At 46.5% G+C, this 24619-nt stretch overlaps 1 protein-coding gene across 1 annotated transcript in view; it reads right to left on the bottom strand.

Annotated features, from left to right (window-relative positions):
- The window catches only part of LOC146797942 (F-box only protein 2-like), a 131701-nt gene that overhangs the window by 88791 nt on the left and 18291 nt on the right, over positions 1–24619 (bottom strand). Inside the window, exon 3 of the mRNA XM_085625151.1 lies at positions 13906–14014. Within this exon, the coding sequence (XP_085481277.1) occupies positions 13906–14014 (109 nt within the window). The remainder of the gene's footprint in view (positions 1–13905; positions 14015–24619) is intronic.

Raw genomic sequence — 24619 nt, 5'->3', positions numbered from 1 at the left:
CAAGTGTACACCACTACAGTCAAAAGGGAACCCTCGTGTCTGTAGTGTGGAATCAGAGCTTGATCGTCTTCGAAGGGCCAAAATTATGGCTGTATCAGAATTTGTCTACCATCACACTACAATGTCACTACTTGCTTAAGCCTTCCATGAGAAGGAGAAAAGAGTCAGATACATGTGGGGCAATCCTTTGGCCCATTCTTCATTTGTTACAAAGAAACACACATGATCTGCACTATTGAAAAAAAACTGTTGATCCTGGGTCTGGAGGCTGTGTGGGAGAAGGGTGTACAGCCCCCGGGAGTCTCAGGACTCTCCGGCCAAACGGGGAACCAATGGGAGAACCCACCACCCATCTCAGAGGGAAACAGGTAAATGCACAGCAGCCAAGAACCACAGAGAGCGATCGGCCCTGCTTTATAAGCTCTAACATTAAAGTCCTTCTTCAGACCAGGACTCCACAGAGTGGCTCTGGGTGCAGATGTCACACCTCATGGATGCTTGGGATGCTTGGGATGCTTGTGGTGCCTGCAGTGTTGACTCCCCACCACTGGGTTGGAAGCCCAGGGATTGATCACATCCACCAATAAACTCAGCTTTACAGATGCATAGGGATGATGGGGCTTCCTCCACTCACTTCATGTCCATCAGTACTCGCTCGCCAACTAAGAATCAATCATTTTTTATTTGATTTTGTTCTCTACTGAGAACAACTAATAATAAGTTTAAAAACAGCAAAATTACATCTGTGACTAAGAAACTTTATAACATTCATCCTAATATAAATTTATAAATAGTTTTAAAAATTTGAACAGGTTATAACAAGTAAATTCATTAGGAGGTGATTTTAAAAGAGAAATCAAACTGTATACATTTGTACAGTTGCACTTTGTTTGGATTGGCTTTATGAACCTCTTTCTAGCAGCAACAACTGTGGGATTAGGGCATATGAACAGTGCATGTATCAAGTCATGAACTCCTCCTTGACAGAGGTCGCATAGGCTTCCGAATTTTTTTTATTTTGTGTCCAGTTGCAAGTTAGGGATATAAAAAGGGAGAATCCCAAGTCGAAGTAAAATCATGCATCGCCGGGCGCCGTGACTTAAAGTAAAAGTAAGATAGTGTTGCCTTTGCTTAAATTCCATTGAGTCTGCATATGCCTTGTATAGCAGCAGTTTTGAACAGTGTAAAATGTGAAGATCGTAACTTATTCTTGGAGCTGAGTGTTTTAAAAAAGTTTCAAGTGTGCCGGGGTCCAGGATTTCAACAGATCCACTGTACATTCTGTTAACTTCAGTGCAAACGTTATATTTGATGAAAAACATTTTGTAGATCCTTGTTCAAAGATTTCCGATCTTAGCAGTGCCCTTAGGGTTCCTGGTTCTGCGTGCAAGATGTTATATGCCCATCGTATTATGCTGGTAATTCGCCTGGCATATGTACTGGTTAGAGAAAACTCAAGACGCAGGGCTTGCGTGGGCACAGCTTGGGGCACTTTAATTTAGTTTCCGGAGGCTCTGGCTTTCTTTAAGTTGTATTGAATGCCATTGACTTATTGGGATGTGTTCGAGAGCATATAAAAAACAGATGGAATCTTTGTACTAAAGACCTGCAGAAGGGATAAGAAATGCCTGCGCCCGGCAGAGGAGTACAGTCTTCGGAGCGCCCCAGTGTGAACATCTGCTTTGTGGGGGGAACAACCTTTACAACGCAACTTTTACAACGCACTACACTTACAACGCATTTTTTACAACGCACAATCCATTACAACGCATGACATTACAACGCAGGACACTACAACGCATTTTTAAAAACTACCTTTACAACGCATTCCATTACAACGCATACTACCATTACAACGCATATCATTACAACGCATAATATAGTAATATACTATCCAACACTTACCCTACTGTTGCCCCCCCCTGGAGTTAGAATAGTAATTTTTACCCCTATACTATCCAACACTTACCCTACTGTTGCACCCCCTGGAGTTAGAATAGTAATTTTTACCCCTATACTATCCAACACTTACCCTACTGTTGCACCCCCTGGAGTTAGAATAGTAATTTTTACCCCTATACTATCCAACACTTACCCTACTGTTGCACCCCCTGGAGTTAGAATAGTAATTTTTACCCCTATACTATCCAACACTTACCCTACTGTTGCACCCCCTGGAGTTAGAATAGTAATTTTTACCCCTATACTATCCAACACTTTCCCTACTGTTGCACCCCCTGGAGTTAGAATAGTCATTTTTACCCCTATACTATCCAACACTTACCCTACTGTTGCACCCCCTGGAGTTAGAATAGTAATTTTTACCCCTATACTATCCAACACTTACCCTACTGTTGCACCCCCTGGAGTTAGAATAGTAATTTTTACCCCTATACTATCCAACACTTACCCTACTGTTGCACCCCCTGGAGTTAGAATAGTAATTTTTACCCCTATACTATCCAACACTTACCCTACTGTTGCACCCCCTGGAGTTAGAATAGTAATTTTTACCCCTATACTATCCAACACTTACCCTACTGTTGCACCCCCTGGAGTTAGAATAGTAATTTTTACCCCTATACTATCCAACATTTACCCTACTGTTGCACCCCCTGGAGTTAGAATAGTAATTTTTACCCCTATACTATCCAACATTTACCCTACTGTTGCACCCCCTGGAGTTAGAATAGTAATTTTTAACCCTATACTATCTAATACTTACCTTAAATGCAATTTTATATTATGCGTTGTAATGGTATGCGTTGTAAAGGTAGTATGCGTTGTAATGGATATGCGTTGTAAAGGTAGTTTTTAAAAATGCGTTGTAGTGTCCTGCGTTGTAATGTCATGCGTTGTAATGGATTGTGCGTTGTAAAAAATGCGTTGTAAAGGTATGCGTTGTAATAGTATGCGTTGTAACGTCATACATCCGCTTTGTGGACCAAGTGCTGGAAGTGGGAAAGATTTTTTAAAGTTTGAGTAAAAATACGCCCCAAATAGGTGTATTCTTCCACTTTTTCCAGCAATTTCCCTCCTAAAGTCCAGATGTAGTTGGTATGTTTTTGTTTTCCTCGGAAAGGGACTAATTTTGTTTTTGCTATATTTGGGATTAAGAAATAATTATTTTCAGTATATGTTGAAAGTGCATCCAGATTCCTTTGAAGACCGAATGGAGTAAGGTCGAGAATAATCACATCGTCTGCGTACAGCAGGGTGTATATTTTAGACAATGCTATTTTCAGAGGAAACTTGTTTACCTGCACAAAGCAACCCGAAAGGTCACTGAGGTACAGAGAAAATAGTAGAGGAGCTAAAAGACACTCTTGCTGAAGTCCATTCGATGTATTAATTGGGGACGTAATGCCCTTTTCTTGCCCAAGTAACACTTGACACCAGGTTTCTGAATGTAGTGCAACAATTATACGAATTAGATTTTCTGGGATTCCCAATTTTTGTAGCTTTCGCCAGAGTATTGGTCTGTCCATCCTGTCAAATGCTGTTGAGAAGTCAATGAAGGCAGAGTAGACAACCTGTGATTTCGAGACCACGTATTTATCAATTATTGCTTGGAGCATAGCTATATTATAATTTACAGAATGTTTTTTCCGGAACCCAGCTGGGTTGATCGGTATGGATCCAGTTGAAAAAGCCCACTCTTTGAGATGTTCCAGTACACTGGCTGCAAAATCCTTTCCTGAAGTATCCAGGAGGGCGATCTCTGTAATTGTCGGAGCCCTTCTTATGAATTGGAATGAATATACTTCCTTTCCAGGAACTAGGAATTTCGCCAGTGATAAAGCAATAAGAAAAGAGAGGAGCTAGGAACAAGCTTCACTCCTTTGAATTCTTTTGGAGCACCTTTATCGGTATCAAATCTGGGCCCATTGCTGCAGATCTTGCTTTTCTTATAATAAGTTCGATTTTGGGGGGATGATGGAGCAAGATTGTCGAAAGTGGTTACTCTGGTCTTATCTACTTGGGGTTTCATGCTTTCTGCCCTCTCGTTCTCCTTGTATAATCTTGGGCCAACGCCTCATAACCTAACATCAGTCACCCAGCGAAACAAGGTCCAGACAAAACTAAGCTTCTGCATTACGAATAAAGAAAATACGCAGTCAAAGCATGAGGTGGTAACGAAGCCTGCGTCAGACAGCATGAATTTAGACGATGTTTGTTTGCAAATTATTTTTACCCCGGAGTACGTAACTCAAGGGAGTCATGATATTCTAAATAGGAGTAATATTTTAAAACTGATGAAGGAAATTAAGGATCTGACTGCCATTAAATCTTCCGATCTAGATCGAGTACAATTTTTAAGCAGCACAAAAGAATTAACAAATGAACAAACGATGACAACTTGGAAAACCGCTGCGATAGTACAATTAATTCTAGGGAAATCAGATATATTCCAATCATGGGGTATTCAATTATCACAGCCAATCACCCCAAGGTACCCGCTTCCCCTAAAGACAAAGAGTTGCCAACAACTTACAAGGAGCATGGCGGACCTTGCTCCGAAAAACACAGTTTATTCTATTTTATACAACGCCAAAGGCAGAAGTGAGGCAGAAACCATATGCAAAGTATCTGACATCGAAAGAATGGGGGACTCGGTAGAGCCATCTGACGATTGGAAATGGCTTCCCGGTATGCTGAATAATCAGAGGAATTGACCGAACGGTTCAGAAATGAATAAAGTAGTAAAGAACAATATACACATAATCTCATGGAATATAGCTGGAGCAAAAAGATTGTTGGAGGACGGCCTTGCTCCGGATGAATGGGACAATGCCGACATAATTGCACTCCAAGAGACCTGGCTCCAGGAAGACATCGCATTGGCTGGATTTATTCAATACATGGTACCTGCGAAAAAAGGCAAAACCTTTGGCCGAGCAATTGGCGGTCTTTCAGTTTATGTGTCTACTACCCTAAAAATCAATTCAGAACAACTTAAATCTCCAGACCCAAGCATTCAGCTTGTAAAATGATCTGGCCAAAACGCATACGGCCACAAAACGACAATTCTAATCAATTATTACATTCAACCAAATCGTCAAGCAAAAAAGATAAAAAATGATATGCTATGTAAGGAAATACTAAATCTACGAAGTACAGAGCCAACTTGGAACATTATATTAACAGGAGATTTTAATTCCAACCTGATATACACTCCAGAGGAAGATGAGATACTAACTGAAGAGAACATGCATTGGAATGTTCCACAGCAGTCAAATGGAGTAATAAAGAGCCGAAAGGACACCTTAGCCAAACATCTGGTAACGGAACTGGAGTACTTAGGCATGCGAGTTTTGAATGGCAGGACAGAAGAAGATAGACCCCCGAAAAAAACATATTATGGGACAAACACCCAATCAATATTGGACTTTACCATTGTTAGTCTTCAATTGATCCCCCAATTACTTACCTTTTACATAGAATATACACCAATGAGTGATCACGGGATGCAACATCTTAAACTCAACTCCTTTGCAGAAACACTTCAACCTGCCTGTTCCCTACAGGGCCAACTAGGTACACTCAATCTAAAACGTATATATTGGAATAGCTTGAACGACGAGAATTGGATCGCAATAATTGAGGTCATACTGAAAGAGTTGGAAAGTGCAACAATGGACAAACTTCAAGCCTGGTCCCTTTTTTTAGAGAAACTACAGACAAAAATGAAATCACTTAAAATAAGGGCTAAGAGAGAGAACCTAAGAAAGAACTTGCCGTTGGAGCTACAAGAACTAAGAAGGGTGTTGCGAAGAAGCCAAAAAAACCTGCAACTAAACATTAACAACCGGAGCTATCTGGTAACCTTTCTTGCTCAAAGAAAGTTATATAAAAAAAAGATTTGGGAGCATAAAAGGGAGTCGAATGATGAATTCTGGATCAATTTATTGGCTAGTACTAAACCTCAGGACTCAAATAAATTTTGGAAAATTATAAACCAGCTAGTAAGACCGCGAAACGTATTAACATCAAATATCCAAGAATCCGAATGGGCAACTTTTCTGTCGTCAAAATTTACAGAAAACCCAATGAAGGCACTTGGGCAGCAATTCATCTTGGGGGATTCCTATACGAATAATAGCAAAGATCAATGCCGTATTTATCCAACAACAATGGTCCCAAGGAATTCGGTACACTCCGCGACCACAGCTGGTGCCTACTCAGTGGAGGAGATAATCACCATTATTAGAAAGGGTAAAAGCAATGGGGCACCGGGACCAAATGGTATCCCGCAAATTGCCTTTAAACAAGCACCAGAATTTTGGGCCCCATCGCTAGAAAAACTTTTTGCAGATGTTCAAAACCGTAATCGTAATTCCTGAAAGTTGGAAAGGCTCTATCATCACGCCTATATATAAAGGAGGAGACAGAGCTAATCCTCTAAATTATCGCCTAATAACACTCCAGGATATAGAAGCTAAATACTTCGCATCACTCCTTCTAAAAGATCTGGTAATTTGGGAAGAAGACAAAGTAATGATCCCAATTAACCAGACTGGATTCAGGGCTGGAATCGGAACAATGTCAAACATACTGTCAATAACCATGATAGCTGAAAAATGCCTGCACGCTAAACAGGATCTTAACCTCTGTTTTATTGACCTGCAGGCGGCATTTGACAGTGTTGACCGCAAGCTACTATGGGCGAAGTTAAGAAGATGGGCCATACCGGAAGGGATACTTAGGGGCCTACTCCTCTTTTACTCTGAGACCTGGACACAAATCAAGCTGGGTGAATGTTCACATCTATCAAGAAAAGTCTATACATCGATCGGATTAAAACAGGGTTGCGTCTTAGCACCACAACTATTTAACTTATTCATTTCTGACCTTTCGGGCAAATTAAACAACTGTAATGCTCATGCACCGAAACTTGGCAACTTCCAACTCACTCATATGGCTTATGCTGATGACATTGTGCTTTTGAGCCTAACCAAAGTGGGCCTGTCTAGACTATTAGCAGTAACATCGGAGTTCCTGGAGGCAAATAACCTAGCTCTTAATCTGTCCAAGACAAAGATAATGTTAATAACCAACCGCAGATCTGCGCATCTTAATATCATGCTTGAAGGAAAACTCCTGGAAAGAGTATCAAATTACAAATATTTAGGATATTATATCGACGACAAACTGAACTTAAACGCTCAAAAAAAATACATGACGCAAAGAGCAGGAGCCTTAATATTTGCTTTAAGCATACTTTCAAAACAATTGGAAGGTCCCTCGTTTACTCCCCTATTGACAGTGATGGCCACCAAAGTTCTTCCTACCCTAGCGTATGCCAGTGTAGCAATGCATGGCAAGGACGCAGTTATTTTAAATAACCTCATCACAAAAATTTATAAGAAGGTCTTAAAACTACCAAGCTCAGCTTCACATGCTCAGGTGCGTCTAGAATTTGGCGTAATGAATGAGTCACTGGGACGACTTTACACAAGCATCAGAGTATGGTATCGAATTAAAATGAACTCTACAAATAATACTATGAACCGATTCTTGTGGCAGGAACTAGAAAGCCAACAAAACTCAGCTGCTAATAAATATCTGACTTGTGCTTTGGAGCAAACATGCACCGCCAAACTTTGGGACAAAGATCTGCCATATATTTCCTTTAAACAGGCACTAAATAAGGGGGCTAAATTTCATTCATTAATTACAGACAAAGCCATCTTTTCAGACCGCTCCCATTCTTGGTCTGTGATTAACAGTTATAAAAAACTTACCCCGGCTGCCTACTTAGAAACAACATATTCGGTTTTCATCAAAAAGAGGCTAATGGCCGTGAGATTTGGTAAATTACCAACTCTGGCAGACGAACCGGTCTGGAAACGACCAGACTCAGATGTCTGTCGTCTATGTGGCACTACAAAAGAAAATTTAATCCACATTGTATGCCACTGTAAGTCTCTGAACCAGGAGCGTACGTACTTTTTAAAGTACATTTTTAGGGCCAAGAGACTACGTACCTGCAGGTCTGCCATTATTGGTGCTTTGGACTCAACATCCCTCATAATGAATTGCAAGCTGATAAAGTTCCTGATAGCTTTTGAAAAGCGTTTGAAAGGAATATGAAATCTCAAAACAAAAAGGTTTTTTATATTAACGATTGATTTACTGATGTACACTTGTTAACGTGCTTTTTTATCTGTTTTATTGTAAAGGACAATTTCTCTTTTAATCATTTGTTACGGTTTTAATTAACTAAACAATAAACGTTTACTTACTTACTTGTTAGATACCTTTCCCATTCTCTTGGAGGAACTGGTGGCGATTGTAAGGATTTTTTTGTGCCCGTTTCTTTTGCAATGAGGGCCCAGTATTCACGCATGTTTTTTGCTCAACTGCGATCTGGATGTCCATCCATTTCTTATCCTGTTGCGCTTTTCTTTGCTTATCTTTTGCCCTTCGATGGCGATTTGTAAGCATTATAATTTCCTTTTGTCTACTTTCGGAATACTGTAAAAATTGTGCCTGAATTAATTTATTGAGTTGTATTGCATATATATCCATATGTTTCTTTTTGTGTTTTCTTGAGTGAGAGATAAGCTGGTTAAAAAAATCCTTGCAGACATTCCAATTTCTTTAGAGTAACTTCAAACTTTGCTATTGGATCTGTGAGGTCTGAATTCGCAAGTATTTGCACTAGGGTTTTCCTTATTTTATCGTTATCGAGTACTCGAATATTCCAAATGAGACGTCCTTGCCCCTGGTTCACCTGTGCTGGACTTTGTGAGAACATATTGTAACCTGTAGAGCTAGATTTTACTATTAAACCAGTGGTGAGTTTTAAGCTTGCGTGATCACTGCTTGATTGAAGTTGATGCTTAAGTGTATTATTCTCCTGAACAGATCCTGGCTACATATCATATAATCTAGTATTGAGGAATTAAAAATACCTTTTCTTGTACGGGCTGCCGGTATGTCACCTTCGATGTTACCATTTAAGATGACTCCATTAATAGTTGGGAGCGAGGAAAGTATCACTTTCCCTCGTTTATCAGCTTTGATTCCTGCGGGAAAGGTATGGGTAGATATTGACGGGACCTCCTCTTGTTGTCCATATTCCCATTTCTCCAGTAGATCATTGGAGATTTTCCCGTTAAAATCACCTGTAAGGAATATTGACGGGAATCCTTGATTTTCTACCACCTCTTCCATTTCCTGGAGTATTTCGCACATAAGAGGATCGAATTTGGGACCAGGAGGAATATATAGATTAAAGATAAGTAAATCATTTGGTATGCCCATTTGCTCCTTCTGGCACTTGATCTTAATACATTGACTGTTCAGTGACTTCATAGGTATGATCTCCTGGTCCCAGAGAAAGTCTTCGCTAAGAAGTACTGCAAGTCCGCCTTTGGCGTGACACCGGCTAACTGGTTCTGCTGGGATGTCATATACAATGTATTTGTCTAAATAAAAGGTTGTGGTTGACCAAGTTTCCTGGAGTGCCACGATCCCCGGGTCGTCTTCCAGTATCATTGCGAATTTCTCCTGACTTTTCCCCGCTATATTCCAGGAGACAATGCTCAAACCTTGGCTAAAGAGGGAGTATGTTCGCCCTTCCCTGTTTATTACCATTTAAGTTCTCCGCAATCCAGGACCAATGCTTTGCATCTGTTATCTCCTCCTTAGGTATGGATTTATTCCAGATTTTTTTTTCTCAATTCCTAATCGGGAGTACTTATTGAGTCAGTTAAACCTTTATAAACTTGGGCGGGTAGATGATTTTTCGTGTTAATGATCTCTTTAAAGGGATTCCGGTTATGAAGACCCTTATTGGTGGTTGCTATGACATCGTATCCATTTTTAAACAAAATTTCTCTTTGATGTAGAATAATTCCTGGGATCACCGGGGACCAGAATTCCACTACAGCCACTGTGGTTTCAGATTTTAACGGAAAAACTACCAGTTTCATTTCTGTGCTTGAGAAGGTTTGGAGCGGATGTATCTTTTGAATTAGGTTCGTAATTCGCTCCCAATTGAGTGGGTCATTTCCAGATGGAAATAGATCAGTAAACTCCAAAAAGCGTGATTAGGTCTGTAGTTCATAGGGTTGGTCTGTCGTTTGAATGGATACTGGATGGACCTGTTTAACTTGACTTATGCCAGTTAGAAAATTCCCTGCCAAGGGACTTAGGACGTTAGCGATCTCTTTAACTTGTAGGCCGGTCTGCTCCGTGGTAGAGTGGTTTGAATTATTTTTCAATGATTAGTCGCGTTCGATTATTTGGTTATCCAGTGGTGGAGAATTTGGAAATTTTAACATGCTTTGCAAATCTCCTCATTGGTCTTTTTTTCTGCCTTTTCCTTATATACTTGTTAACTCGCTTTTCCTTTTTTCGCTGAAATTATCGCTCGCCAACTACATTATCTCCGATCACACTGTTCTTCTGGATGTCATGGTGGAAGCGGATGAGTGCTCTTGCTTCTCTGATAACTCTCCTTAGCATTTATGGAGCACCTGGGTGCTTGACAGATTGCATTGCCCTGAGGTGGACTGTCCTGGCTGTCAGTTTGGGTTTGCTGATCGCTCGCTTCCCCTTCAATTCAACAGCAAAACCACCTCTGTCCCTTACACCTGGTCAAAATCGTGAGCTTGAATGTTTGCGATCCAAAAGCTCAGGCAAAAGGACTAGCACAACACTCTATGCTTAGAGACTCCAAATGTGACATTTGACTTCTACAGGAGACTTACACATAGGAGACAGGAAGCCTCGACCGGCAATACTTATTTTCCGGACGAGGGAAAAAGGCAGGAGTCACAATTCCAGGGCCAAGTTCTTCAGCCACCAGCAGAATTACCAAACAGACTTCTTTCATTGAGACTCTTGATATACATGCATAGCTTTGCTCTAGCCATCATCTATGCCCCCAATGATCACCAATAGGAATTCATCCTCAATGCCCTAGAGCATACACTGACTAACCTGACACTGACATACTAATAGGAGGTGACTTCAACACCGTCCCTGATACACTTATAGGCAAATCAGCACACAGAGCAGGACAAACGGGTACCTACATAACTGCAGGCCTTCAATGGCTGCAGGAGGTGGGCTTCTTGGGTATGCAGTGAGCGCCAAATCCAACTAAGAAGGATTATACCTTTTTCTCAGCATCCCATCAAATCTATGCCAGGATAGACTATTTTTTGACGTCCTCCCGCTTCGCGGTAACTGTAGAAATTAGGGCCGCTACTCTCCTTTCTCGATCACTCTGAGTATCCTTAGTTCACTCATGTCTTATTGGACTTGGCATCTTAACCCCAAACTATTAGTGCACATTTCGACCTAAAAGCAGTCAAAGGGGTCCCCCACACTTTCTTCTATACTACTGAAGCACCAGGCACCTTTTTGTCCCTGCTCTGGGACACCCTAAAATCTGTCCTTGGAGGCACCTTCATAGCCATTTCCGCAAGACTGAACAAGGACAGGAAGGACAAATGCACCACCCTGGAAATACAGGTGAAAGATTTTAAGGAGGTCTACAAAGAATCGGGCACCCAGAAAGTGAGGAGTCAAATAACACTGCCTAGAAGACAGTTCAGGGCGATGTATATGGCCAAAGCGGAATACGCTCTCCTCTGCACCATACAGAAGTAATACACAGAGAAGATTAAAGCTGGGCAACTACTCTCTCACAGGGTGATGGCTCAAACACACAGGCAGAGAATAGCTGAAATTCTGGAACCACAGGGGCAAAACTCACACAATGGCATAGCAATAGCACAGGAATTTGAACGCTTCTATGCCGACTTGAACTCGACAGAAATGTTAACCTTTATGGGCACCACAAGTTACCTGTCCCAGGCAATCACTATGCATATCCCAGAGGGAGACGCCCTCCAACTGGAAATGGATCTACAAGAGGATGAATTCCTTGCGGCTATTTCGAAGACTTCAGCCAGGCCAGGCACCAGGGCAAGACAGATTCACCTCTTGCTTCTTAAAGCTGTTTGCCACCCAACTGGCACCTATCCTTAACCGCCTCTATAATTCCTTTAGCAAAGTGGGCACATCCTTCAACAAAATGAGGGAGGAAACTATCACAGTGATTCCCAAACCCGGGAGAGATCCCACTCTAACTTCATGGTATAGGCCCATCTCTTTGCTAAATGTCGATGCCAAGATCTTTACCTGCAGTCTAGCGGCCTGTCTTGGCCCCTCTATGCAGGACGTTGGTAGATCCAGACCAAGCAGTCTTCATACCTAAAAGTGCTCTAGTGATAATACAAACGACTCCGGAACTTTATAGATACAGTAAGCCACCCCTGGACATCTGCAATCTTGCTGTTCATAGATTCGGAGAAACCATTTGATAGCATGTGCACTGGCCCTTCCTCTAACAGGTGCTGGACAGGGACGGCCAGTACCAAATTCGGGAATTGCAGTTACACCAAGCCCGTGGCTAAGGTGAGAGTTAACGTGCTGACCTTGTGGCCATTCAACACAGCAAGAGGCACGAGACAGGGATACCCCCTGTCCCCACTCTTGTTGTGCTCTACATGGAAACCTTAGCTGAAAGGATACACATGAACCTCCAGGTCAAAGGCATCATCATGGCCCGTCAGGTGCATAAAATTGACCTTCATGTGTATGATGTTATGATTGCCCTTACCCAGCCACAAACCTCATTACCGTCACTCCAGCAAGAACTTGAAGCCTTTGAAAGAGTGTTTGTCTTCAAAGTCAACATAGAGAATTCACAGGCCCTGAACCTTGCTATTCTCCAGAGTGATAAGACCCAGCTTGAGTGCCTCTTTCCTTTCGCATGGGCCACTCGAAATGTTCAGTGCTTGGGCCTCGAAATACACTTATCAATTCAGAAAACAACAGTACATAACTACACTAAGTTGCTAGCGTCCGCTGGGTCCGATATACAAATTTGCAGGGGTGGCTCCATCTCCTGGTTGGGTAGGATGGCTGTGATCAAAATGACCCTCCTTCCAAAGATCCTCTACATAATGCAGACCCTCCAACTTCTATGGCACTGCCCCAAACTAAAATCGTAATGGAACAACATGATGAAAGACATTAATGAGATGTATGAGACAGACATGTCCAAATTCCCTAGGTACATACTATTAGAGCTACCTAAAGCTTTGACTTACTCATTGCGCTCTGCAACAGGGAAAGCAAGTTCATTATCGCTCAGTGTGGCCAAACAAGTCAATTTATCAAAGTGGGTCACAGACACACTGACCCATGTCGACTGGCTACAGAAACTGTGGGAGATACTTGACACAGAACAATTAACAGCATCCATAGAGCACAAGCTACCCCAATTTGATAAGGGTTCATGCATACAGTTCCTTGCACAAAAGACATCTGGGAGCTGTCTTGCCCGGCCTACTTACGAGTGCTTTGACTCACAGCACCAAGAGCAGTGCTGACAAGTCTAGTGTGAACTGACCCCGGATGACTACATCCTCTGAGAGACCACCTCAGGAACTTGACTTGCTCAATGCAGCAGGAAAATGTCAACCAGTACAACCCCCTCCGGACTTCACCCTCATGCTCAGCCTCTTTCATTCACCCCCCCGCAGGATTGTTCAACCTGAAAACACATTTTAGTCATCCCCACCCCCCCCCCCCCCCCATTTTCTGACCCCGCCACCCATGTTTCACCTCACCGGCTAGAGGCCGTAAGTGAGAGTTCGTGTTTTGTAACATTTGCAAATAAATAAAACAGATGTAAACCTAAAATGAAAGATAGGAACAAAAGTCATGAAAACAGGGTTACGTTTTCAAACACTGTAGGGCCTTTATAGTGTTATGCTTGACCATCATCAGGCTTAGCCAAAAGTTAGGTGTAATATTTAAGGCATTTGTCAGGTGAAGCCTAAAAATAGCTCGCATATAGGATTTTTGTTCAATTACCCAAATGAAGAAGCAAATGCATGAGACGCCACTGGATCACAACAGCCTTCCAAAGCAACAATTTCCCATCCGTCTCCCTGATTTTCATGATCCCAGTGACGAAATCCTTCTGCAAAAAGTAAAGAGAAAGAAAATACTAGATTATAGAAACTAAAATGACTACCTTAAATAAAATTATTAAAATATTTTGTGTGGTGATTACTTTTTATTTTGGTAATCCAATAAAAAGGTAACTATGCTACTATAATACATCGAATTTCGGGGTCCCTTCACATTTCTTCTTCAGATAACAGTGGTGCAAAAGTGATGATATATTATGGTTTTAGAGCAAGAAAAAACTAAATCAATTATGAAAAGCTGAACAGCAAATTCTTAACAAAAAAATATCTGTCATTATTCATAAAATTGCTGGGGGCGTGGCTTGGCGCCGATGGAGTGAGCAGCTCAAACCGCGAGCTCCCCGTCACCCAGCCGCCATCGAAGGCCATCCTGAACCCTTGAATAGGGCACGATACCTCACAGCTCACCCACGCCACTGAGGACACAGCTGGAGTGTTGGAAGCGAAACAAGCAGCTCACACAGCCAAAAATCGGTGGGGAATGCTTGGGAGCGGCGTGGCCAAGTGACTTCCCAAGATGGCAGCACCCAACGGGAGCTGAGGAAGACAGAACAAGCACCGACTACCTGCGCCGGGGAGTAAAGCTCCAGCAACGGAGTGCTCTCTCTCCCTCCCTCTACACGGAACAACGCGGCGTGCCGGGGGCGCCTGGATAGAGCCACGCTTGGAGTGTTGAGATCGCCGACCGCAACAAAGCCCTGCGGTAAGATGGCGGCCTGAGTGTAGGGCGGCGAGAGACGTAGCCGGGACATTCCTGCTGGCGCGGCCTTCCTGAGGGCCTGGGGTGCTCCATTCTTTCGGCTTCCCACCTCTGACGCAGGAGAACGCTGTCAGCGGAGTGCCCTCCCTTCCTCCCACTGCCGGGGAGTGGCGCAATAGGCGGGGGCGCCCGGACACTCTCCTGTTAAAAGCCGCACCTGACTGGCCAACTCCGCCGACCGCACTGAAGCCCAGCGCTGGGATGGCGAAGTGAGTTATGTGCAACGATAGTGTGCCCTAACCTGCCCAGCTGACCGGGCTCCTGCTGCTAGATAGAGCGCCAGACTTGAGGACTCCCTGCGCAGAAGTACGCTGAGGGTGCAGGCCCTGGGACGGCCCCCGTGGAGTGCGTGACTGGCAGAGGAGCGGCGTACGCCCAGAGGGAGAGAGACGGCATGTGATAGCGTGTGGAGCGGCACAACAGTGGGCCCAGGCGGGAACAAAGCAAGAAGAGAAGCTGAAACTCCCCCCGCCCAGAGTGCGCAACTGACCTGGGTGCTGAGGTCTGCATCACCCTCCCTCCGGTAGGACTCTGGGGAGAGGGATTGGGGACAACAAACTCCTGAGGAGGAGACCTTGCCCAATGCGCAGTAATATGTGACCCGGCCTCTGCCTGCGACAGCAGCTGGGGCGGACGAGCGCGAGAGAGACTTGGAGCGACAGGGCCTGGGACTCTGGGTGTGTCTCATAGCAACTGGCACTATCACTGATCTGGAGGACAGGTAAGAGATGGGGACACCCGAGCGAGCGCTTGCTGGAGGAGAACGGCGCATATCAGGCGGCGATTTGGGACATCCCATGAGCGCGCGCAATACCAGGAGCACCGCAGGACACGAAGACGCCATGGGGAAACCCCTCAAAAAAAGGATAGAGAAGACCCCACCATGACTGCACCCATGGAAGAGAGCGGCCAGGCCACGCAGCAAGGGGCACACCCTGTAGTCCCAACACTACAGGACATCCTACAGGCTATCACCACATCTAGTGAACGCTTGGAAAGTAAAATTGACTCGTTGAGCTTAGACATGGGGCTGCTCCGAGAAGACCATAGGAAGCTGGCGGACAGAACGAAGGAGTACTTACGGAGGCTATACCGGCACTCACTGCCATGCAGCATCGAATGGCTCAATTGGAAATGAAAGTGCGGACACTGGAGGACAGGGCGGAGGATGCCAAAAACAGATCACGTAGAAGCAACCTGCAGATCGTGGGCCTGCCAGAGAAAATTGAAGGCTGCGACATGACGGCCTACCTTGAGAAGTGGCTCAAAGAAGAGATAGCGCCTGAGGGATTGTCAAACTTCTTTGCTCTGGAACGGGCGCATCGTGTCCCTGCGAAGCCGCCCCTGCCAGGAGCTCCACCAAGAGTGGAGATCGCGAAACTCCTGCACTATAAAGACAGGGACCACATCCTTACCCAGGCATGCCTCAAGGGAGAGAAACAAGTGCACAACTCTACGGTGCGCATCTTCCCAGACTTTTCGCGAGAGATGCAACGGCGAAGGGGATCCTACAGAGACGTGAAGCAGAGACTGCGCCAGCTGGATTACAAATATGTGACGCAATACCCAGCTATGCTCCGAGTGGTAACAGCAGGTAGCACGGAGTTCATCAAAACCCCGCAGGTGGCTGGACCGCCATGCCGGAGCTCGACCACTGCAGAACATGGCGAAAAAAGGACGGCACAGACCACGTTCCAGGCCACAGAGGATTAGAACCGACTCTCGCACCATCGCAGGAAGAGGCACAGCTTGAGCGAATGAACGCGATGCAAGTAGTGGCCCAGATCAGTGGAGGGGTGCAGAGTCAATACCTTCCCGAAGACAACGACCATGCAGGGGGCACCGGTTCTGAAGGGGGGATCCAGCGACTGAGGCGCAGAGAGAGTCACTTCCGAGTGTCACACCACACACGGCGGATGGCATCATATTACGTTGAGACCTAGCGGGCCCGGCCATGCGGAACATGAACATAAAGGGACACCCCTATTATTGCATACAGGTATGAGGGTAACTAAGGGGGAAGCGCTGTGGGGTGGACCACCGAAGGTGCGGAGAGCGATGGCGGCTGCAGGGACTGGGAGAGCTTCAACAGCTGGCCACCCTCTGGGATTGACTGACTACCCTACAAGCAGTCAATTGTAGACTTTTTACACTGGTTTGGATGGGGGGGGGTTGTTTTTTCCTGCTTATCCTGGGGAGTGGGAGTTCGAGGGCAAGTTTATTGTTGGGTTCGGGGGGGGAAACACTGGGTTGCAGAATGTTAAACCTCATGTGGGCTCAAAGGAGAGGTGGGCGTGGTGGGTGCTAATCAGCCTGGGAGGGGCTCGGATCACGGTCATATTCGATAATTGCTGACAACAGACATTACAAATACATGACCTAGAACATTAGGGGCACGCACACTATGTCTAAACGCCATAAAATCCTCTCATATATTAAACGGCGGGGAGCCCAGATAACTCTTTTACAAGAAACACACCTAACACAAAAGGAAGGGCAGGCATTACACAGGAGATGGAGAGGGCAGCTCTTCTACACTACCTACTCGGCTTATGCACGGGGGCAGTGGTGTGGGTCCGGGGGGGGGGAGGGGGGGGGAGGAGTCCCGTTCCTGTTACTCCATTCAGTGGTTGATCCGGAGGGCCGATATGTGAGAAAGTGGCTCTGTATATACTGTTCCTTAATAGGTACAGGGTGTACAGAGTCCACAGTCCCCCAGGGTTTGACATAGGTGAAAGTTAGATATAACCTTACTCTCTAAAGTGGTAGCTTGGTCGAGCAGTAAGGCAGTATCAGAGGACAGTGTAAAGCATTTGTTGTACACACTCAGTCAGCAAATGGTCTCACACACTCAATAACTGAACTCTAGGCCAATGGTTTGTATATAAAAAATATATGCTTGTTTTATTTTAGAACCAACACTTGGATTTAAAATATACTTTCTCAGAACGAGATGTTTCATACAAATACTTTTGCAATTGCAGTTGACTTTTGTAAACAGTTACAAGTGGTTGCAATAGGCAACTCTATTTTAAACACAACAATGCATTGAGCTCAATGGTAAATTCAGATTACTTGCAACAGATTACTTTTTAGATTACATTTGGAATTTCAGGACTGGATCCTAGATTCAGTCCTGGGTCAGTACTCAGAATCAAGTGATGAAAGTCGACTTAATTACTGTAATGACTTTTAAACAATATTTAGCTATTTTAAAAGTTGACAGAAAATATTTCGAAGGAAACATGCAATGAGTCCCTACGGAAGAAAATTCAGGTTACAGGTACAGTAGGTTCTCGTTACTTTTGTAATCCAGTACTGGGTGCCTAGACTCAGTACTTGGACCTTTATCCAAAACAGGTAAGTAATTACGTTTTCAGATATTATATGATTTTTGAAGAATATTTAAAGACTGCAGAAATCGACACTTTCACAGAAAAACAGTCAATGGATTCCTATGGAAGAAAATCGAGTTACGGGTAAGTACAGTTGTAAGTATCTTTCTGAGTCAGTGCTGGGCACCAAGATCCAGCACTGGGAGCTCACCTAAGGGCAGGTGAGTAATTTCGTTTTCGTTACTCGCCTGATTTTTTGTGAATATTTTAAGATTTGAAAAGTCCACACTTAGAAGAAATTTCAGGAAAAAGCCAGTCAATGTAACCCTATGAGGAAAATAGAGTTTGCGGTTTAAGGGTAAGTACTCGACTGGCAGAGTTGAGGTTCTTGGCATAGACTCAGGGATCCCCCAGGGTCAGGTAGGTAAAGTTGGTTCACCCTCAGCGGCTCTAGGGCGGCCGGGTGCAGAGAGAGTTAGGCCCAATGTTATCCTATGAGGGATAGGGGGGCCTTGGTTGGTGGCTGCTGACTGGCAAGCCACGCGGCTGTGGGAGCTGAGCTCCTGGTCACTTACTCAGGGCAAGTGGGGAAGTGGGTAGGTGTAGAGTTTTCACTGCCAGTGCCACTCGGGCGGCTGGGTGCAGAGTGCTTTTGAGCCTTCGGGCGCTCAATTGATTTCAATGGGAAATCTCCGGTTTGGAAAAAGACTGCAAGCTCGGGGACGAGGACTCTTCAGGTGCCACCACCACTTCGAGAGGTAAGTTGGGTAGTTGGAGGATAGGTAGGTACCCCGGGATTGGGCACAGGGGGCTGTCGGGCGCTGCGTGCAGGGGTGCCTTTTGGTGTCGGGAAATCTTACCCTCTGTTGATCGCGGTTGGGGGGGCACCTTGTTCTGAGGCTGCAGGATTCTTCAGGAGTGTCGAGGGAGGTCCTTGGGTGCCGGACTCGGGGTCACAGTCGCCGTGGGGTCGTCCTCAGGGTCTTAGTTCACTCCGGCACTGGCCAGGCTTGGGTGGTGCAGAGTGTGCTGAGTTCGCGGTTCCGGGCTGCTGCCAGGGGTTAGAGATAGGTTTTTGAGTAGAGCCTCTTCTCATGGGAGTCCCAGGGGCTTAGAGCCAAAGGGTAGCCAGGTCCTCCGGGGTTGGTGAGGTTGCTGGCCACAAGAGGTGCCGGGTTGGAGCAGGAGCAGGTTCGAGGGTCGACAGGCCGGTAGGGCTGGGGCCAAAGCAGTTGCTGTCTTCCTCTTTTCAGCAGCTGCAGGGCAGATCTGCTTTCTTCTTGCTCTTTGTAGTTTCCAATCTGGAATCTGGGGAGGGAAGGTTCAGGGTGCCCCTAAATACTAGATTTAGGGGCGTTACAGGTAGGTGAAGGCCAGGGACCAATGGGTCCCTGTCCTGGGGTGGGTACACCCCCTATCCTGCCTCTCTCCTGTGGGAGGGTGGCAGTAGCCTAGTCCTGATAGGGTAGGGCCTCCCATCTTCAAGATGGCGAGAGCCCGGAGATGTGCTTCACCTCGCCTCCCCCACCTGAGGGGTGGGGTGGGCAGGCTGGCACATCCCCTGTCCTTGTTTGGGGTTTCCGGCCAAGCTTCCCGCCAGAGTGGGGGGTTGCAGTGGCCTCGGGAAGCTCACAGAGGCGGCATGCCTTTGAAGCTTCCCTTTGCTCATCCTGGGGGAGGAGATTTATCACCTCGCCCAGGATGGGCATTGTTGCAGGCCCAGGAGAGCAGGGGCTCTCCCACCCAGGGGTCCAGCAACATGTCTGCTGTGTGGCAGCCTAGGCGGCTTCAGAGCAGACGTGGATTGTAGGTTAGTTGTAAGGGGGCATCTCTAAGATGCCCTCTGGGGTGCTTGGTACATTAAATTCCACACTGGCATCAGTGTGGGTTTAATGTGCTGAGAAGTTTGATACCAAACTTCCCAGTCTTCAGTTTTGCCATTATGGTGCTGTGGAGTTCGTGTTTGACGAGCTCTCAGCACCATGTACTCTTAAATGGCAGCACTGCACTTACAGTGCCCAGGAATGGACCTGGGCACTGTAGGGGCACAGGGCTCCTGCTCCTGTGCCCACACCATTGGCATAAGGCACCCAGCCAGAGGGGTGGCTGATATATGCCTTGGCAGTGTAGGTGTTGGGCGTGCCACACAGAGATGTGTGCCATGTCGACTCTTTGTTTTGTCCTGCACCCAGACACCCAGCCTGCAAAGGCAGTGTGTGTGTGTAAGGGTACAGGGCCTCTAAGGGTGGCACAATGATTGCTGTAGCCCTTAGAGGCCTTCCCTGGTCACAAGGCCCTGGGTACCTAGGGTACCTTTACCAGGGGCTGACATGTGGCCAGGGTTTGCCAATTTGGGGTTTGTGTATTTTAGGGAAGGAACATAGGCCCTGGGCACCTGATTGGCAGGAGTCCAGGGCACACTCAGTCAAAGTACATTCAGCAAATCAGCAAAAAGTGGGGGCATACCATGCAAGAAAGATGGCACTTTCTCACACGATACGTGGCCATCAAGGGAAGGCTGGAAGGCCGAGACATTACCATGATAAGTGTGTACGTCCCTAATGTAGATCAGCCTGCATTCTTTGCTACGCTAACCCACAAATTAGCACAATATCTTACAGGTACTGCGATAGTGGGGGCGGACTTTAACAGTGTAGAAGACGTACTTTTGGACAGGTCCCACCCTCCGCTACCAACCTCCCAAGTAGCGCGTGCTTCCCATACGTTCAGTACTTGGAGACAGAGCTGGGGGCTGTTGGACACATGGTGAACCCTGATGCTGCAAACCAAAGACTACTCTTATTTTTCAGCGGTCCACAAAGTGCTCGTGCGACTAGATGCCTCATTGTGCTCAGTGGATGCTCAGCAACAGGTCACGTCCGCAGAATATCTGGCACGCACCATTTCAGATCATAATCCGCTGATTATGTCCCTGACATGGGCGCACCCGCCAGCGGCGATCCCCATGTGGCGCCTTCGCCCAGACACACTGGAGGATCAGGTTTTTAGGGAGGAGATCAGGGGTGAAATAGCGGATTATTTCCGACTCAATACTGGGACGACGGCATCCCTAACCACAGAATGGGGTCTTTTAAGGTGGTTTTAAGGTGCCAGTGCATTACGCATGCCACAGGAGTCAGGAGGGTTAATATGAAGGAAATAGAGGGGCAGAGTCAGCTCTCCGAGAAGTGGAACGCACGAGGCCAGGACATCCGGAGCTCCAAACAGCTCTCCTGGACGCCAAAGAGGAGGTATCGAAGCAAACGGAGAGGCTCAGGAGCTTTGACTACAAAAAATATTTAGAACGGATGCATGATGAATGAGACAAGTCTGGATCGCTCCTTGCATGGCTGACGAATCCGGTGAGCCGGGGTTCTTCTCCGGTGGAAATAGAAGATGAGTGGGGGATCAGACACTTTGCCCAGGGTAAGATCAACAAGGTTTTTGCACGCTACTACACCTCACTATATACCAAAACATGTACATGTGAGTTGACAGACATGGGGGATTACCTGACTGATCTACCACTGGCACTCCTGGCCCCTGAAATTGCAGAACTGTTAGGGGCGGATATCACGCAACGGGAGATTCAGGTGGCCATCAAGGGAATGGCGCGTAATAAATCGCCGGGCACAGATGGCCTACCGGCCAAGTTTTTTGCAACGTATGTGGAAGAATTGACACCCCACCTGGCCGCACTGTTCCAGAAGGCCCGAGAAAGCACCAGCAAGGCCCTCATTATCCCCATACCTTAAACAGGGAAAGAACGCCACGACTACACGGCCTACAGACCGTTGTCCATGTTGAACATGGACTATAAGATCTTGAGTAAGATCCCCGCGACCCGTTTACTGCCACGTATGTCTCATCTGGTCCACCCCCGACCAGGCGGGTTTTATCCCAGGGTAGAACACTGCCACAAACATCAGACGCCTTTGAACGATAATAGACTCTGAAGGATACAAAACAGGAAGCAGCAGTGCTTGCAGTAGACATTGAAAAGACATTTGACAGCCTGGAATGGCAATATTTGTATGCAGTCCTGGTCGGGATGGGCCAGGGGGAGGGATTCCTGAAATGGGTGCAACTCCTGTACACAGCCCCTACAGACCGGGTGCGCACTGGAAGAGTCATCTCACCTAGACCGGGGGTGGTAAGGGGAACGAGACAGGGATGCCCCCTCTCTCCCCTCCTGTTTGCTCTGGCCATGGAACTGCTGGCAGGTAGAGCCAGGAGCGGCCAGGATTACAGAGGGCTAGAGATCTCAACGGGCCGTCTTCTGATAGCATTATATGCGGATGATCTTCTGATCTTTTTGCACGACACTTAGGGCGAACTTCAGGGGCACCCACCATGCTAGCACGATTCGGCACTGTGTCTGCCCTCCGGGTTAACTGGCAAAAATCCAGTCTGTTTTCACTAACCCCGGATACCCCTCCACCGCTTACCTTGGTAAGACTGCGGTGTAGGAGAGTAGGATCTGCACTTGTGTTGCCCCCACTTTTTTTCTGATGTATACACTGGTTTCTGGCTATAGTCTGGCTGGGTCCCTGCTAATCAGGGCCCCAGTCTCACTGATCTCTCTAAACAACTTGGTGTGCATACTAGATGCACTAGTGATTGGATACTGTGGTATCTTGTGAGCCCCTAGTAAATGGTACCTTAGGTACCTAGGGCATTGGTACTTCACAGGCCTACCAGGGGCTGCAGCATGTATTATGCCACCCCTGGGAAGCATTCACAATCTGACACCACAGGCCTGCTACTGCAGCCTGTGTGAACCTACACATGAGGTATAGGTTCCTATATCTCACCATACACACACACATATAAACCTATCAGTCACCCCTATGGTAGGCCCTATCAATCCCAAGGGCAGGGTGCGTGGTTTACTATGTGAGGGGGTGCTTCTGCCTGAGCAGGACCCCTCTGCAGCTGGCAGAGTCTATTCTCTGCTGCTGTTTGTGGATGCGGTTAAACCATATACTCTTAAGTGCATTATAACCTCCCGGTTAATGCTAACTTTGGAATGACTGCATCAAAACATGTTGTGTTTGGTGTCAAACATCTTGGAATCATACCCCCACACCAGTCCCTGGTGTGGGAGTATGATCCCACCCTTCTAGAGGGGATGACATGTACCCACTGTACTAAACGGTAGAAATCTTCTAAAGCCCTGGCATCACAAAATGGATGCCACCAGCACAGACACCGGGCTGCCCTCCTGCTGCTGACCGAAACTCGCAGTGGAGGGAGCTCAACAAAGGGTTTCCTGTCACAGGGAGGTGTCACAACCTCCCAGGCAGGATTTAGTGTATTGGAGCTGGGTGGGGGCACTCTTAGAGTGCCTTTGAAGCCCTGCACTGGGGGAGCAGTAGGCTCCTCTGTGCATATGCCAGCTCAAACCGGTTCAGGGGCATCCTGCCCCTGTCCTGGTGCGAAACTGGACAAAGGGAAGTGGGTGTAACCACCCACTACCCTGGCCCTCCTAGAGGAGTGGCCATAGAGCTAGTCCCTCCCATCTTATCAGTATAAGATACCTAGTATTGCCAATGCAATTCAGATTACACCTGGACGACACTCTAAGAAGAAGAATCCTGGCCCTTCGACTTTCTACTACCTCTAGAAGACTGAAGGATCTCCCTTGGAGTCAAGGAGTGACTCCCCTGCTTGGCAGGCACCTAAAGGACTGAACAACGGTTGCAAACTTTACCGCTCCCGCTGGAGCCCGAAGTCCCTGCGTCCCCTGCAGCAGATTTCCTGACCTCTTGTTGGCCATTTTGAGTCCCCAGTGAAGCTGTGGCATCTGGACCCCACGAGTGACGAGGAACTGCGATACCAGGGAACCGTGCACTGATTTCGAGTGCAAGCCCTGAACGACGAACTACAAACTTGTGCTTTGGACCACTTAATGTCCAAGTCCCTAGCAGGTCTGGTACCGAATTTCAGCGGCCTACCTCGTCCCGAGTGACCGTGGGCTGTTGTTAAACTTTTCCTGCAAAGGCGTCTTTGCGGTTGCTTGCCCGTTGGCTAGCAGCCCTCCAGAAGACTTCTGCTTCAACTTCAAGGGCTCGCCTGGTTGCTCTGGGCCTGCCTTCACTTACCCTTGCTGGGTAAGTCCATCGGACCTTGCTGGTTTGATCCATCGACAATCTTCCATCCACATGAGACTTGCAGTTGCCAAGGTTTGTTGACTCCGATTCGAGTGCTGACACCGCCAACAGCTGCAGACGTTGTGGGACCCTCCGAGCCCAGCTGCTGGTCTTCATCGATCCCTCCTGGACCTCGTGAGCGAAGAGACAAAACGACATCAGCGACCTGAAACGACTCGACAGCTGTGGTCATCTATCCTGCTGGCCACCGGTCACTGGCAAGTGACTCTGAACTCTGTCCCCTCAATTTCTAGGTCCCCTGCAACTCCAATCCATCGTTGGATTCGAACGGACACCTCTCTCGACGACACAAGCAGCAAAAACACCTCGATTCCCATTGAAAACAGC

Source organism: Triturus cristatus, chromosome 9, assembly GCF_964204655.1.
Source record: "Triturus cristatus chromosome 9, aTriCri1.1, whole genome shotgun sequence".
Taxonomy (NCBI): Eukaryota; Metazoa; Chordata; class Amphibia; order Caudata; family Salamandridae; genus Triturus; species Triturus cristatus.
Note: the sequence above shows the minus strand (reverse complement) of the source record. Positions and strands in the feature narration are given on the sequence as shown.